The sequence below is a fragment of the Cuculus canorus genome, chromosome 8 (genome assembly GCF_017976375.1).
Source record: "Cuculus canorus isolate bCucCan1 chromosome 8, bCucCan1.pri, whole genome shotgun sequence".
Classification (NCBI taxonomy): Eukaryota; Metazoa; Chordata; class Aves; order Cuculiformes; family Cuculidae; genus Cuculus; species Cuculus canorus.
In genome coordinates this window covers 23913343-23931605 of record NC_071408.1, presented here as the reverse complement: position 1 = coordinate 23931605, position 18263 = coordinate 23913343, and the positions used below count along the sequence as shown (strand labels likewise).

The following is an 18263-nucleotide window of genomic DNA, read 5'->3' as shown; positions in this document are numbered from 1 at the left end:
AATAGGTAATAATTACTCCTGCTATAATAGCTGAAATAAACCTACTTCCCTTTCTCAAAAGGCCAAGGCTTTATTTACTTTAATTGTCCTCGGCTTCATACTCCTCAGTCCTGACTGTCACATTCAAAATGTTTGCCCACAAAAAGCATCTCCTGAAAGTACTGAGTATGAATTATTATGGAAGTCTTTCAAGAGTATTGGCAAGACCAAGTAAGAAACATATAAACAGTGCTTTTTCTATTTATGAAAAATTACCCTTTCATGCAAAATTCCTTGCATTTTCAATGTCTTAACGTGTTTTCGGATTGAACAGAGGCTTCCCAGACCTACCTTTAAAGAGATGCCTATGCCATATTTTTGAAGACATGAGCTTATCTGCTGTGTTTCCAGCATGGCCAAATGAAGCCAGCAATAGCTGTGATGCTACATCTGAGCTAATAAGCTATAGCACGGACTTAGCTTCAGTCTGCAGCCTTGTTGGCGTTCAGTCCATAGCATTTCTACTATGTTAGTGAAAAAGAAATTGCCACTTTTGTCATTGTAAACTATGATGCTTACTTTAGATTAAATTTTTATTTAACTGTGTTCATGCAGTTACCATTTCAAAGCATGAAAATCACTCTACTTATTAAAGCTAATGGGTTTGTTTTCACTATTTATTCTTTTTTACATTACCTTGTCAAATTAAAGACAGGAAAAAAGAAAACTCAAGCAATTTTGTTGTTTGAGTTCAAAAGGGGACAAAAAACAGTGGAAACTGCTAGCAATAGCAACCAAGCACGTGGCCAGGGGACCGTCAACAAATATACAGTTCAATATCAGTTCCAAAAAATTACATAAATTAAATGAGAGCCTTGAAGATCAGGAGGGTCATAGATGTCCTTCTGTGGTAGGTGACAACTAGTTGAGGGCCCTTATTAAAGCAGAGCTACACAAAACAGATCAAAAGGCTGCAGAAGGACTAAACAGTGACTATTCAACAGTTGTTCAACATTTGCACCAAACTGGACAAATGGCTGCCACGCGAGCTGAACAAAAACCAAAACCAAAAAAAAAAAAAAAAAATCACCATTATGAAGTCTGCTCTCCACTTCTTTTGTGCAACAACAATTCATTTCATGATCACATTGTGACTTATCACAAAAAATGGATGCTATATAACAGCCAACAGCATTCCCTGCAGTGGCTGGACCAAGGTAAAGAATCAAAATACTTCTCCAAACTGAAGCTGCATCAAAAGAAAGTGGTTATGGTCACTGTTTTGTGGCTGGCAAGTGGAATCACCCACTACAACTTCTTGAATCCCAGCAACACCATCACAGCAGAGAAATATTGCTAGCAAATTGACAAGACACACCAAGAACTGCAATGTTTACAACCAACGCTGGTCAATCAAAAAGCCCCATAGCTGGTCAATTAAAAAGTCTCCATAGCAACATCAGACTCTGTATCTTGCAAAAGATTCTGCAGAAACTGCACAAACTCGGCAACAAAACTCCACTTTATCCACTAGACCGCTCTCCCATTGATTACCTCATTTTTGAGCACCCTGAAAACTTCCTACAAGAGAAGGTTTTCCACAACGAAGCAGAAGTCCAAAATACCTTCAAAAAATTCATCTGCTACTAGAATAAATAGACTTGTTGCTTGTTGGAAAAAATGCATAGATTTTAATGGTTCTTATTCCATTTAATAATTTTAATTCTAGACTGAAATAGACTGTTTTAAAGTCGATGGGCAAAAACGGCCATTGCTTTTGCACCAAAATACATAGCATGGGCATTATGTCAGGTTCAGCACTGAGCTAATTCAGCTGTGCCTTCTAATTTGGATCAGGCTTTTAGCTCACTCTTAGGCATTCTCCATAAGCAATCAGCCTGGTGGGCCTCAACACAGGCCAGCTGCGTACTGCACCACACCATACCCACTATTCAAAGGTACTTTGATTTTTCATATCTACAGTGTGACTACTGTAAATTTGTTGTGGATGCACCTGTCCAAAGAAAAAGATGTATTTGATTACTACTGAGTAAGTCTAGCATTCAAGAGACTTGAATTCAATTCCTGACTCAACCACTAACATCTTTATGCTGGTAATGAATCCTTAACCATGGGAAACTAGGCTTTCCACAAGGGCTCCACAGAGTACAAAATCCTGTCTGGAAACACAGCAGCAGTATAGCAACACCTCTCTTTTCAAGATCCTGTATTTCAGAAAGGATTGGAAGGATTGGGCAATTGAACACTGGTACAACTGCTTGGGCTATTGTTATGAGTGTGATAAATTCATTGATAATTAACATCTTGTGTATTGCATGCCACAATTCATGCGTCCTTCTTTGGGTCGAACATCTACTTTTCTTTGGCTCTTGATTATGTGTAATTTAAAGATGTGAGTTTACCCTTGCTTCCTATGTACTCTTTATTCAGAGGTAGGCATGTCTTTTGTCAGTCAACTTAAGTAAACAGTAATTTCAGATGCAGCTAATTTTTTCACTTTGGACTTAAACTGACTATTACATATTTAGAATAATTTGGGGATTTTAATACTACTTCTGTTACAGTTGGTTCCCTGAGGTTGCTGAAATCAATTACACTATTAATTACTGACATAGTTATAATTACTCATTGAAACAACTCCTTTAACTTCTTAGTTGAGAATAACATCTTTCTCGCCACTTTCCAAAACAGTCCAATGCAAAAAGTAATATTTTAAGCCACTGAGGATTTCTTCCACCCAAGCATTCCCCACTCACATTGCTGAATTTACTCTTCAGTTAAGAAGCACTTTAACATAATCTAGTATTTCATGTCAAATAATTAGATCATTGTAATGTTTTATTTTATTCACTAAGTACTGAATAGCAAAAGATTTAAACACTGTTTCAGAATTCCTGTTTTCTTACATAAAAATGTCAGCAAAGCAAACCTGATCTATTAACTTTCTTGCATCAGCAACATAACAGGAGTTAACTACAGAGAACATTACTAACTAATACACCATATTCAGCAGTTTTTTAACTAAGCAAATGTGATACAATATTTATAGGAATATGAAATGCATTCGAAGTATTTCAAATATTCAGAACACAAGCCAAACTTCTACCTACAGGAAGGCTTACGTACAGAAAGCTCCAAGATCAAATTACTGATTATTTTTACTGCTTAGAAATAAAATAGCCAGCAGACATACTGGTATTCTTTGTACTTACAGAACATCTGTTATTCTGTAGTACTACAGACCTCAGGTATAGGTAAGTTTATCTCACAATCCTATTTAACATGCACGGTTTCTGTGAAATAATGCTGCTGCTTTTGGATTTGCATAGGTTATTTGAGGAATTTTTCATTAATCAAGTGCATCACGCTATCTCATGTGCACTATCTATACATGAAAATATGATAGTCACTTGATAGGTGTTACCCAGCCTTAAAGTTTACCATAATAGCATAGTAACTTTGCTGCTTATTGCGAATGAAAACACATCAGTAGAACTGTAATGAATCCAGCTGGGCTTTCTTTGGAACGAATTCCTGTGCTCTGCTTTGGTGATTCACAGGAACTGATGTTCCACTTGCTTTTGTGGAGAATGAAATTCAACACATTTTTCAAGGTGGTTATAAAACAATATGTAAAAGCAAAATCTTGCCAGTTCTCATTTGTAAGATCCACTGCTAAGTAAATAGCTCTAAGAATTAGCACATAAATGGAATGCAGCTAGATAGCTTGTTTATTTAATAACAATAATTTAGGACAACCACTTTCTTCTTCCACTCCCTTCTCTACGCTTGGTTTTTGCCACAATGAATCTACAAAATCAGACCATTAACTACACTTAGATAGAACAGGGACATATAAGTATATTGGAAAACATGTATTGGACTATAGATTCTAGTCTCTAACTTTAATACATTACTTATCCAAAAATAGAGCCAATAATGAAAACACTTTACTACACACATATATACATCAAACTCAATGCCAAACATTTGCAGGATCAGGAACCTAGATGTCATGCTTAAGTCCACATTTCTGAATTTGCACAGCCTGTGACAAAACGAAATCAAAGTCATTATTATTTTAATAGAGCAGAGCTTTCTAAAGCATTGCAACATACAAATAGTAAAATTCCTTGAAAAACACATTTAAAAACCTAAGGTTAAAAACTATACCACTTAAATGAGAGACTTTGCCTCTGTGTCGATGTCAAAATTATGAGTTATGGGGACAATGTGACATAGAAACTGGGATATGGGACACAAAGATGTGTACTCATAACCATCTCTCAACTACTTGTAAGTTGGTTTATCTCTATTGTAGATTAATTGCAGTCACAGCTTATTATCTCAGTTACAATTCAACCTAAACATGGCAATTCTGCATCAAGGCTCTCTGCATGCCAACTGCTTTTGGGGATTACTTCATAAATCTGAGCTGGTTTCTATAAAATCACATAGTTCTGGAAAAGAGCAGCACAATCAATCCTCCAGAAACAAGAGTGATGTGGCACAATGTATTCACCCAAGTGGGTCAGCTGGATCCAGCCTGCATCCAGCAGCACCACTGCTGAACAGAAGCAGCACTGCTGGGTCTGAGTGACACCAGCAGTAAATATCTGTACCAAATTCCTCTTCACCTCCAGTCAAACCTCATTAATCCAGGGGATGGTGCATTCTGTTATCAGGGTGTCCTAGCTCTTTATTTAAGAAAAAATAAACATAACAATGACCACACAGTCATTTCACTCTGTTGGCTGCATCCCTCAACAGGTGTTGCTGGAGGAAAGAGGAAGGAAAAGAAAGGAAAATCTCTCAAGTTGTCCATTTCTTCTGTGAAACATAACAGCTATCGTTACTAGATATCCCTTTTGGAAAGCAGACTTGTGCTGCAGATCTAAAGTTTCCCAGTCCTGTTAGTGGCCCCATGTGGAGACTGAGCCAGTTACATTTTAACACAGCAAGCTGACTTTAAAAACTATTTTAATGGGAATTAAATCTATAAAGCTCAACTTCACAAAACAGAAATGCTATGTAGGCCATATAAATGCACTCTCAGGTTGATCTGTTTTTTTCACGTGAGCCCACTAAGTACAGTGATAGCAACACTAAAGAAACTTGCCCAAACTTCTGTTTTACAAATTTCAGTATAAAACCTATTAAAATTCTCCACATGTCTCATTTTACTTTTTACAAATTCAAAAACGTCCTCTCACAAGCACTAATAATTAATAGGGAGCTTTGAACTTCACTGGAATAAAAAAACGTTGGGAGGCTTGAGGTAAGTAACTTTCAAAAGCTTTGATTATTTGTCAAAGAAAAAACTGTTTGAAATATGGCTAGGAAATGGTAAACCATTAAGAAGTGGCAACTGGAATACCCAACACATTCCTGTTTCTTTCTTTTTCTGAAATTATATCTTCTGGCTGTATAAAGCCTTCATTAGTATTTCTCGGTTCTCCTTATAAAGCAAATTATGTAATAGAAATATGATCAAAGCTGTAAGTACCAAAAAAATATTAGCAGCCCTTCTTCAGTGAATTCTTCTAGTGGGGATTGTTCCCACTAGATAACTGTAAAAGTTGGAAATTAGTTGGATATTAGCCTACTGGTAACAGAATATAATGATTATTATATTTTTCTGCAGCAACTATAGTTAATTTCTATGTATCACTTCAATGAATATTTCAACTTAAGCAGTAAAAACTAAAGTAGTGAATGGTCTTCCAGAATGCTGCAAATTTACTAAAAAACCTTTCTTTAATATCCCCTGGACTTCGAACTGCTTATGCTGAAATGTACTGATGATATTGGTAAGTTCTGGCAAACGTGTTTGTTAAACAAAACACATTTTAAATCTGTTTACAAATACATCCTGCAGCATTTTATAAACAACTCCAAATAGCTCTTTATTGTGTGCAAACATCTGCACGTGTGGGCCCAGTACCCTTTTTCTCTGGCTTTTGGAACCTCTTCATGTTGATAGGAGGATATTGAGGGCAGATCCCTTTCAGCATGAAGACTACAATGTCTTTTCCCAGTCACTGGAATTCAGCTGTGTTTACAGGTTAGTAGTGGATATTGGGAAATAAGCTACACTGTTTACATACGCTTGAAAGTTCAGAAATAATTTAAGAAAGGACAATTCAATTGAAGAAATCAAATTTGCCTGAAAGACCAGAATTACCACTGACATACACTGTTATTTTAAAGGCCAGGATTAAATAATATTGTTAAAGTAGTTAGCTGATTTCTTCTATTTTAAATAACCTTATGATTAAGCTGGTGAATGAGAAGTTCCAGCTATCAAAAAGGCCTACATTTAAAGAAAAATAAATAAGGTTCACTTATTTAGTTCGCCTTTTTATTTAATAATTAAGGCCACCTAAAGGAAGGTATGTTCCTAAAACTAGAATATGTCCATACCAGAATGTTTTCATACCATAAGTGATCAAATATTTTTAAAAGAATAACTATTCTTTTTTGAAAGAATACTCAAAAGCAAACTTTCAAAATAGACCGCCTCAGCACTATCATATTAAAATTAATTAGAAAACCCTACAGAATTTACACAGCTATTCAACCAGATCTCTGAAGCAATGATCTCAACACTAAGTACATTAGAAATGTTAAATAGTACCCAGACTTTGAGTGGAGGTTCAGCACTCAGCAGTGATTTGAAGCTGTCCTCCCTGAAGCTAAGTCAGCCCAACTGTGAATGCTTTCGAAAATTCTAACCATTCTTAATAAGAAATGTGACTTACATGGTTCTGCAAGGTATCTAACATGACACGTAAATAAACATTAAAAACTACACATTCAGCTGAGAAACCTGTTTGTTCCCATAACAAGGATCTTTGGTCTAAAGACATATATTTATATCCTGTCCAGTACTGTTCGTAAATGCCTTTTTTTTGCTTTCACTATGATTTCAATGACAATGACTCAATCAAATATCAGAAATACTAATATCCACAAAATGACTAGCAACTGTGGAATAACACATATTAGAACTGTCAATCCAGGCTCATATGCAGCTGCCCCAGATAGAAAACTATTACAGAACTCAGAGATAACCTGCATCCTGTGATCATTCTAGCCTCTGGAAGCAAGTCTTCTGAAGGTAATACAGATCCCTAGATGAATAAGAGTAACCCAGGGAGAATGACATACAGGCATTCTGTACTTACTCTGATATGCTCCTAAACTCTCATTAGAGAAGTTAATAAGGTCCTCTTTGCTACTGAACTGTAAACATAACATTGATCTGGTTTTGAAGAACCTTGACTAAACTGGCTGTCCTGCTGTATCCTGTATCTTCTAAAGGTTTGAGATATTAAGGTCATCTGAGCAGAACAACTGGAAGTCAAACCAGCTCCTGAAGGTAACTAACTTAAGCACTTTCCTTCTCCTATAGATTTAATTTCCTAAGATCTAAATTGCTTTTAATTTTGATTCCCAACTTAAGACACGAAGGCTTCAGCCTGGAAACCCAAACAGGGAAGCATACAAACTTAGGGATAAAGCTGATCCAAGCAGTTCTAAGAAACCAGCTAGCACCAAGGAGCCAAATGCAATGGGAAAATGATTGATTAATCCAGGGTAAAGCAAGTTGATTTGTAGCACTCTAACCAAACATCAGAACACAGAAACTATTTTAATGGATTAGACCAGATGTCTGCCTGGTCCAGAGAGGATAGTACTAGAATACGAATTCTGTAGTAGACAGATGTGAGATAATCTGCCTTCGATATTAAACCTCAATCTCATTTGAAACACACAGATTGGCTTAAACCATGATATAGAAAATAATGCTGAATATAATAAAAGCTGATAGTAGTCCCTCTTCTGGAGTATTTCGTGCAATTCTGAGTGTCTTAATCCCTCTTCCCCAAGAAAAAAATAGTTTAAAATTTTGCAAAAACTACTGCTGAAACAAAAACCTATATGAAAAAGGAATGAAAATATGAAAAGATTTATATATAAATAAGCAGTAAGTATAATTACCGTTGTAAGAACGATTACCAGATATACTTTCCTGTAATAGAAGAATAAGGAGATACTAATAAAACTGAAATGAAAAATTCTTACATTATGTAAAGGTATGTTTTCCATAAAGTATAATGAATACACAAAACCTCTTGCCATGACATATTTTCAAAGCTAAGAGTTTAGAGTGATTGTAGGCATCTTAGATATATATCACTTGGTATCAGACAATATTTAGGAAGAAAATTGATTTTTTGAATCTCATATTTTTTCAGACAACTTACCCTGACACTGACTCTCATCAAAAAAAGGTTACTGAATTAAACCAGAAAAGAATGATCCATAACAGCAATGTGTGTTGCTATAGAGTATGGATACATTAACTTTCATTTCTATCTCAGTTTATTCATTTGAAAATTAGGAATAACAATATTTCCAGATGTGAAGATAAGACTTAGTTGTTACTTGGGTTTTCTGATCCAGGAATAAAAACATGGTGTTACTGTAAAAATGAAATAGTAAGTATATTATAGTCACATTGGCTAAAACAATTTATAGGGTTTGAACAACGTTCAGTCCATCTGTAAAGGCTTTATTCCCCTTGGGTCCATACATAAAATTTTAAAATTGTGCAAAATGCGGTTGCAGAACTAGATTTTTTTTTTATCTCCTAAAGGCTACTCCAGATGTGACACATCATGAAGACATACTAAGCAGCCAGGATGTGCTAGGAACGCTCCCTAACTACTTTACGTGCATATCAACAATGCCAGTGTCTGATTGGTTAGAAGTGGAATGTTAAAAATAAAAAGCAAACACTGTTAGGTTGCAGATTTCAATAATATAGCAGAGAACACAATATAAAAGTAAGCTTATGCACTCATCTGGAACAGCAGGGAAGTTACATTATGCATTAAAAGAGAGCTACTGACACAGGCACAGGCATAGGTGGCTGAAATAGGGAGGAAAGCTGACAAAGTTGAGTGGCCACTGGAGGTTTCTTTCCTGTTTCATAGCACAGTCAGAACTGATCAACTGTGTTTAGTACAGTGCTGCACAACTCGGTGGATGAAAATAATCACCCGCCTAGTGGACAAGTTTAATGCATAATAAACTTCACTGTGTGCTTTCAGGGGTTCATAAACAGCATGGCTGAATACAGGGAGTTCAAGAAACTTAAGGCAAATCCATTTAGATGTAGCTTTTGTGATATTATTTCCCAGAGCACAATAGCATTTCATGTATTTATCACTTTTTTCACCTTAAGTGGCCCAAAAACCCAAAATTGGTTCTACGGATAATGTATCTTCATTTGGAGACACTTCTGAGGCTGAAAAGCACAGCAGCTAACACAGTAGGGTAGAAAAATGAACTTTTGGTCCAGGAACCCAGATAATCTATGTACGATGCTGTGGTGTATTAAATATTTTAAAAACACAAACTGTCAGTATCTTTGTTTCATCCTCTACACATTTTATCTCTAATTATCATGTATTATTCGGGGGGCTTTTGTTTTCCTGTAGGTTGGTAAAGACCTTAACTGTGTTTTGTTACGCAAAGGAGAGACCTCTGTATCCAGAGCATCCTCATCATTCACGAGGGAACACAAAACTTTAGTTTCCCCTACAAACTCATGTTCATGTACATAGTCAGAGTCACTGTTAACGCATCCTGAATACGACGAATGGCATTTGGCACCTTCCTTAAAGAGACCCTCACAGCACAGAGCAGGTGAGACGCAAGGCGGGCAGCTTTCTGCTCCTCTGCAAAGGGCAGATTTCAGGCTTCCCAGGCCAGGCCAGGCAGCACCTGCAGGTCAACCCCCAAGCTATCAGCCTTGCAGTGCATTTTCAATTCCAACCCCGCGTCTTCACGCGCTGTTTTCCCCTCCTAAATAAGACAGGACGCGGGTTCTCGTGTGAAGGGAACTGCTGTGCAGCAGCGCTTTGCTCTGCTCCTCACCCCTGCCCCTTCGCCTCTGTGTGGGGAGGCTGGTATTCAGGGATGTTACGTGAGAAGGACCGGCAGGAGGGTCTGCAGCGGTTGTGTGCGTCTGTCAGCACAGGACTCTGGACAAAACCACTAACTTCACATTTTCTGGGTCTCGTCCACCTCCGCGTTAGTGCTTCAGTCGCCCAGAATTGTTCCGAGCCCTGCAGTGCATGATGAGGGGGGTGAGGCACAGGTTGCCCGGGGAAGTTGTGGCTGCCCCATCCCTGGAGGTGTTCGAGGCCAGGTTGGATGGGGCTCGGAGCAGCCTGGGCTGTGGGAGGTGTCCCTGCCCATCGCATGGGGGTGGAACTGGATGATCTTTAAGGTCCCTTCCAACTGAAACCATTCTGCGACTCCGGGGCGCAGCCACCCCGCCGCCCGCTCTCCCTCGGCACCCCGGAGCTCCCCGCGCCGAGCGGGGCTCTCGGCTCCCCCCGCAGCGGGGCAGACCCCTCGGTCAGGGCTGCGGTGCCTGGGGGCTCCGTGCCCGAAGGCTCGCTGCCCTCTCCTCCCGCCCGGGCCTGGGCACCGGCCTCCCCCCCGATCCCCCCCGTGCCCTCTACCCCCTCTCCCCTGAGGGCAGGGCTCCGCGCTGCGCCAACAGACGGGCCCCCTCTGCTGCCAGAAGGCCCTGCGGCAGGCGGGCTCTTCCCCTCTCCCCCAGCCCGGGCGCCTGCGGCCGCCACTGACCCGTCTCTGCCGTCCTGCTCCTCTCCGCCATGTTTGTTGTCATTCCCCCCCCCAACGGAGCGAGACGCTGCCCGGCCGTCGCCATGGCAACGCACGTCACGGCCTGGGGACTCCCGCGCCCGCCCCAGCCATGGCGGAGCGGGGAGAAGACGAGCCGGGAGCCCGGCCGGGGCCGGGACGGGGCTAGGGGGCAGTGAGCGATGCCCTCGGGGCTGGGGGCGCGAGCACCGCTTGCCCAGGGGTGCGGGGACCGTGATCTTCCTCCCGGTGGCTGGTTCTGCCTCGGCAGTTACGGCAGCGGCGAAGCGGGGGGAGCGCCGGTACCTCAGAAAGACAGAAAGCGAGTGCTGGGGAAGGGGCAGGAGAACGAGGAGCGGCTGAGGGAGCTGCGCGGGGTGGGTTAGCCTGGAGGAAAGGAGGCTGAGGGGACACTGTGTCACTCTCTACACCTCCCTGAAAGGAGGGTGTAGCGAGGGGTGCGTTTGTCTTCTCCCAAGTGATAGAACGAGAGGGAATGGCCTCGAGCTGCACCAGAGGAGGTTCAGGTTGGACATTAGGGAAATTATTTTCACCGAAAGGATTATCAATGCACTGGCAGAGGCTGCCCAGGGAGGTGATTGAGTCACCATCCCTGGAAGTATTTAAAAGACAGGTAGATGAAGTGCTTAGAGATGTGATGTAGTAGTGGACAGTTACGGTTGGGATTGATGATCTCAGAGGTCTTTTCCAACCTAGGGATTCTATGATTCTCAGCCCTCACCCAGGCCCCACTCCTCACCTGTAGGAGTCAGGTCTTGTAGGGGCAAATCCCCCTGCGCCCACAACAGAGAGCAACTGCAGCCTTGCAGACCGGAGAGAAGGGTCAGGGGGGCCTGGCGGGTTAGGGGTCCCTGTCTCCCCAGGGATAAGGGTCTCTTCTGCTCTGCTTGCCAGCCTAGTAAACTGAGGTGAAGCACAGGCATTACAAGGAGGCACCCTTTCGTAGAAATGGCAAATCCACGTGTGTGTGACTACACAACCCTGCTCTAAAACTCAGCAGGTGAGTCAGACCCTGTGGCGGTCATGTCAACTGTTTTTGAAACAAAAAAATTATTTCGGCAGCCCAGTGGGGAAGCTTCATTATGTGAGTGTTGCCCGTCTGTCTCTTTCTCCAAGACCTAGCAGGCGAGCCTGACCATATGGCAAATATAGTGATGCTTCCCGGGGACAGGAGGGTTTCTCTGTGCATGTGTTGGCAGACCCACTGGGTGACACTCACCATGTGGCACATCCAGCAATGAAGTCTTTGGTGCAAAGGGGATAATTATGTGTGTGCTTCCCAAGAGACCCAGCGCGTTGGGTCTGATCATGCGTGTCTCACTAACGCAAGGCTGTGATGGAAGCTTCATTGTATGTCCTCAATGCAGACAGACTCCAGGCTCCCACAAGTGAGTCTAGCCGTGGGACAAGCTCAATGCTAGAAGCTTGAAGGTCTAGAATTGTGTATATTTCACACGTATATTTCACTGACATGAGGGTGAATATACTCCAAAGTGGGTGGCTGTTAATACTGTAAACAAAGAGTGTGCATGTGATGTTAAGCAACGCCAATGGGCAGGACTGTGCTTATTGCTATGTAAACAAGCATTTGTTTTTATATATCTAGAAAATTAATGCAACCACTTCCTAGTGACTGATGACTAGTCAGTGAAGTAATCCAAGCTTAAAAATCAAGTCAGGTCAAATTGTATCTTTCTCCATCTAAAGTTCTGTTCTTTAAATATCACTTCAGCTCTGTCTTCCTCTTCTGGAGCCTTTTCTGCTCCAGTTAAACTCATCTGAACCAGACTCACATGGAAAATACCTGCAGGTTCTACACACTTAGATATTTCTGTAGGGTCAGTTGCTTCCTTTCTTCCTGCCTTTTCTGCCCTTGTTCATTTCTGCCCTTGTTCATTTCATCGTTCTCTGGTTATTTTTGCAGCATCTATTTTTGTGGTTTCTCTTCCTTTGCTGTTTCCTTTTTTCTTCAGTGGTACTTAGGTCTCTTTCCTTCATCTACTTCTTTTCACTTTCAGTATCTTATTTCAGTATTATATAAGCTAACTTAACATTACTTTAGCCACATTCCCATGCCAGTGACTTGACAAAACACCTGCCTAAAGTGGTTTACCATGGGGGGCTTTGTGATGGGCTTAGAAGACACACCCTTGCACAGAATATTGGAGTGTGGATACTGCTCACTGCTGACAGTGAACTGCAGTAAGTATGCACACACACCCACATCCTCTCCCTTAGTCTTTCTCCAGGCTGGCAGATCACCCAGGCCCTGTGCTCTTCCTTGTTTGTTGCTGGGCAGACGATCCTGGGACAGCCCTCTTCAGAATACACCATATGTACTCTGATCTGTTTCTTCTGTCCATTCAGATCTCATGGCTGATTGTTTATATTAAATGTTCTTGTACATCCATTGAGAGACATCAGCAGCACCAATTCAAGCTTAACATAGACAAAAACATCCGCTCTTGGAATCTCTCCTCCTATATGCATTACAGTACCTCCTACCTGTCCGTCTGTCACAAAAACCTCACCTGATGATTGTTTCTTTTCCTCTTTACTTGTCTAGTCTGTTATCAAGTCTGGATTTCTCTTTCTCTATGAACAGGTGACCATGCCTCTATCAGTAACTTAGGATGCTTTTTGCTTCTGGTCATCCTTTATCCTGCCAGAATCCCTTTCTTTTAGGTTCCCGAATAGCCATGTCCCATCCCAGTCCTCCTTCAAATAATTTCTCATATCACTTACCTCATCATTCCTTTATCTAAACTTCCCTTTTTCTTTTTTTCTTTCTTGGTTTTGGTTTGTTTTTTTAGGTCTTAGTTATGTCCAAGTCTGCAACTCTAGTCTGGTTTCTTATCATGTCCCCAAGTCCTCTCATTCCCTTTGTTCTACTTGCTATTCCAGCTTTAGTGTCCTCTCATCCATATTTCATTCCTATCTATTAATAGTCAACATTTTTCATCTGTAAATTTCTAAGAATTAAGTGCCTGTGGAGAAACCTTCCATACCAGTTCTTCAGCCTCTTTATTCACATACCTCACTTTTGTGGTGACCACGAGTACTAATCCAAAGGCCTTTTGTACCTAACTGCCATTCTATTAACTCAACTCAAATACCTACAGGAAGGTCTACTGAAATCCAATACATCCAGGGAAAAACACTTTTTCTAGTCAAATTAGCTCTTCTGAGTTAAAACACCTGAAAAACCTAGAAATGCCACACTCGTTTTTTCAGTCTGAGTTTAATGCTATGTTGTAGTCACCTCACCACGCTGAAATGGTGTTAAATATAGATGATATGCAATCTTCCCAAAAACAGTAAGATGATTTGACAAGAGAAAACTGGAAAGTTCATATAGAAAGCTCTTTAGAAAACAGAAAGACTACCAAATGGTGTAACTTGAAGAATAAGCGCTGAAGAATAGTAGTACTTTAGTACTGAGGAGCAGTAGTTGCTCATTTTTATGCATTTTTTTAGAGCACTTGGAAGTCCAGTAGGGTGCTTGTTAGTACAAAGATGCCTTTGGTCCCTGCCCTTCCAAAGCTAATAATCTAATTTTAGACATCACAAAACAACAAAGAATAACAGAACACCGTTGCAAAACTCTGCTGCCCTGGTTATCTTCATAATCACTGTTTCAGCTGTATTCCTTATTTCAGTGTATCCCACCCTCCTTCAGCATCTTAGCAAGCAAAAGCTACTTCACTTTTGTGGCTCTTTACAGCTTATTCCCACCTTATCATCTTTTAATATCCTATAGAGAATTCAGTGTCTCCCCCTCACATTTCATTCAGCAATAACTCTCTACTTGTTACATTTTCAAACCAGCACCTTCATACTTTCCCTCGTTGCTTCTTCTCACTCCCACTCACCTAATTTTCCTCCTTCAAATCCCTCCCAAAAAATCTTCTATGCTGTGATGTCTACTGAAGGAATGATAATGAACAGTCAGCTGTGTGCCAAGATTACTGTCTATCATGGTGCCTACTGTTGTCTTATTCTGATATGTCTCTTGTATCCACTTCTTGTGTTGGACTGAAAGTGACTTGAAGCAGGCCCCCTCATTTTGCTGCATTACTTATGGGTTCTGGAGTGGACTTTTAAAATCCATTATATAAACAAACAAAAGGAAATTGAGGCAATAGAAATAGAATTTGAAATGCTGGCCCAAACCAGGAAGATTAGGCAATAATTCAGTTATGATTCATCAGCTTAGGTAAATTTACATAAAAATTAATGTGACTGACAACTCCCTTCATTACAAATATTGAGAAAGAAATTATTTTTCTAAATCCAGATTTGTGCCATTTTTCTATTTATTTATAAGGACTTGAGTATGTTTTACTTTTTTTCTTGTATTTGACACATTTGATATTCCATTTTTTGTTTGTTTATCTTTTGTCTGCAGCCTGCAAGACTATGTGGTGACTAAAGAACATGAGAAAGCATAATACCACAAGAGCAAAAACTGAAAGGAAAAATGATTTCTGATCTCTTTTTTTTTATACACGAGCATAATTCAAATGTGTTGAAGTTGGAATGATTTGCAATACACATTCAATACTTTCGATTCAACTAGAGGTGGCTGCTGTCAATACATATGCTGTTGAAACCCCAAAGGTCTTCCTAGAAAATCAATAAAAATCTAATTTTACAATCCTGATATTTTGAGAGTGTTTTAAAAATTGGCAAAACCCCACTCTTTTTTGTACATTTAAAAAAGCCAGTAAGGTGCATTATTGATTTTTCACAAATCATTTTTAAGTCCCTGTTAAGGCTGGATGAGAATGAGAAGATATAGTACTAACACAAGTCTTGCATGCGTTTCACACACCACATATATAGTATGGGTCTTCAAAGTAGGAGTTTGAAAATGGAGGTGTAATTGTGTAGAAATCATATAATTTTTTTTTTTATCGCTTTCCCTGTATAGAATAAAGTAGTGGATGCATTCAAATATGTGTTCTAGCAGCACTTCAGCTTTGACTGCTGTCAGAGGAAAGTCCATAACAATGCTTCTGGTACAAACAAGCCATCGGTGTTGGCTGGGCATGCAGAGTAGGTACAATACAACCTAAAAAAAATAATTTTTAAAAAAAAAAAAAAAAAAGAAAGAAGGAAAAGGAAAAGGAAAAGGAAAAGAAAAACATATAGTCAGAGATTTTAGCCAGGATATTCTGGTCTGGTGGATTCAGACAGAAAATTACATCTGATAAAGAAAAAAAAAGCAAAAATGAAAAACCAAAGCCTAGACTGAAGTGAATTTTTAAACATGCATACATAGTGGAGGAATGCTATAATGTTATTACATTAACCTTGATCCACTCTTTCTCTTCTTCCTGCATTTATCGCTCTCATTAGTTATGTAATATCTAAAAGCAGAATGTAAATTTCACATCAAGACAGTATCTGTAATGTATTCTGACCATGGCTAGTATAACTGTAGATGTTCTATACAAAAATAATATTACCTCTTGGGTTTTTCTGAATTATTTCTAAGCATAGGAAAAATTAAAATGCAGCAAGTCTGGAAAGGTCAAACTGTGTCGCCCCTCATTCTGTGCATGACTTCAGGAATAATCAAAAAGTTACGCTGAGATGACTGATATGAAACCTGAGACACCATGATCACAAAACTTGGATCAATTTGTGCCCATGCAGGCAAAGCATCAACTCATTTTACTCCTGAAAACATTTTTTGTTAATTCTACATTTTATGGATATTTTGAACTGTGCATTCCTAACAATTGTCATCACGGATGTGCATCAACATTGTGTAGTTACACAGAGAAACTGTGAGCCTGAAAGAACCCAGTCACATGACACCCATACTGAGTACAGAAGGTGAGCAATTTGTGACTCCGGAATTTTGAATACTACCTTGCTTTTCCATTCTTCCACAAGCACTCTGGAGCTTGTAAAAGCATGAGACTGCTAGCATGTAGTGCTTTCTCAGACCTACTTCCTTCCTTTTTCACGGTTCCTGGAAGCAGGGCAGAGCTTTGATGAGGAGTTGGTTGCCAGTGTGCTCTTACGCCCTACATTTGACTAGAAAAGGAAAGAAAGGTCAGTGTCAGCCACCTGGGTGCAGAATAGAAAAGGAAATGCTACCCAAGGTTAGGAGCAAATGCCATTACAAAACTGATATTTTTAAGTTATTTTCAGGAAATAAAGGACCATTGTTTTTACATTCCCATCAGAAAGGTATACACACATATACAATAAAAGTGCACTTCATCTGAGAAAGATGAAGGGCTAGGTCTGTTCTCCTGAGACTTGAACACATTGATGAAGACAGTTTTGGAATTTCAAACCTGAAGTGTAATGCTAAGCAAAAATAACCCTTCTGTACAATTCAGAGGCAGGTAGAAGGGGCCCAAAGAACTCTGACACTGGAACCCTGCAATTCCCTGGAAGCTCTCAGTAGTGAAAGCACTTTCAAGTTTTTCTAATTGCATAGCTGCTAAAGAAGCTGTTACTTTGTGACATTTCCAAGGTGTCTAAATGATCCTGAAATGTAATTTTTTAGAGGAAAGGAGATTGCACAATGGATTTAGGAACCATGTTAAATTCCATACTTTTTAATAAATTCATTATTTGTGTTTTCTTTACAATTTCTCAATGTTCCAGTGGCACAGAAAAGGGAGCAGCAAATCACTGAGAGACAATCATTACCTGTAGCAGCTGGGAGAGAGGAGGTAAACTGAAACTGCAGGAATTTACTTTAGAAGGCAATAAGCTTATGTTAGCTAACACATGGCAAATAATACACAATAAAATACCGGTGCAGAAAGGCCATTTTTAGTTTTCACATTTGTTAGCAGATCATAGTAAACAGCTGGCTCACCTTAATGTGCACTTGTCTTCCCTAGGATTTTTTTTTTTACATCTTCAGTGGCAAGGAATTCTCTTTTTCTCCTGTCATATACAAGGCCTAGGAGTGCTCAGAGTGGAATTAAATAGATCTATGCCAATGTAAGCCACATGGACTAACAATGATCATTTACTACTTTAGCTCAAACTACAACACCAAGTAATATCAAATTCTAGGTATTCCTGAACATTGTGATTACCAAAGTTGTTTCCCTTATTATAACCGGCAATGCCAGTAAGTGGATATTCAGTAAGACATAATCACACCCAATTATGTGTCCCCAAACTTGAATATAGAGTCTGTAGAAAAAAAAATTACATGAACTTTATTTAAAGTTTGGATCCATAACATCATCTTCTCCATTCTACAGCTTCAGCAGCCTTCACAGCATAAAGACTTTCTGCTCCTCCCTGCAAGAGTTAGTGGTCTTATAGAAGGAACCCTCTGAATTCAGATTGTAAGGAAATGAACAGGTAAATATGTATTTGATCAAAAACTGCAGAAAGCATTTCATGTAATTACTACCTAATCCATCTTGACATCAAGGGCAACTTCAAAATTAAGACATTAATATGAAATTAGAATGACTCGATATTTGGATGAAGGAAGCACACAGTAAAAAACGTAGTTACATACCATGTTTATCTTCTAAATGAAGATATTTGGTGAAGCACAGATGGGC

General features: G+C 39.7%; 1 protein-coding gene and 1 long non-coding RNA gene across 7 annotated transcripts in view; one reads left to right on the top strand and one right to left on the bottom strand.

Annotated features, from left to right (window-relative positions):
* The window catches only part of LOC104060194 (AGBL carboxypeptidase 4), a 954436-nt gene extending 943667 nt beyond the window's left edge, over nucleotides 1–10769 (bottom strand). For all 6 annotated transcript variants that reach the window (XM_054073734.1, XM_054073733.1, XM_054073732.1 and 3 more), the window contains exon 1: nucleotides 10669–10769. In XM_054073734.1, the coding sequence (XP_053929709.1) occupies nucleotides 10669–10753 (85 nt within the window). In that variant the 5' untranslated portion in view covers nucleotides 10754–10769. The remainder of the gene's footprint in view (nucleotides 1–10668) is intronic.
* A 29-nt stretch (nucleotides 10770–10798) lies between these two features.
* LOC128852953 (uncharacterized) lies at nucleotides 10799–15568 on the top strand. Its single transcript, XR_008451120.1, has 3 exons — nucleotides 10799–10988; nucleotides 11602–11707; nucleotides 15116–15568. It is a non-coding gene; the product is annotated as an uncharacterized LOC128852953 (long non-coding RNA).
* Nucleotides 15569–18263: the final 2695 nt, after the last annotated feature.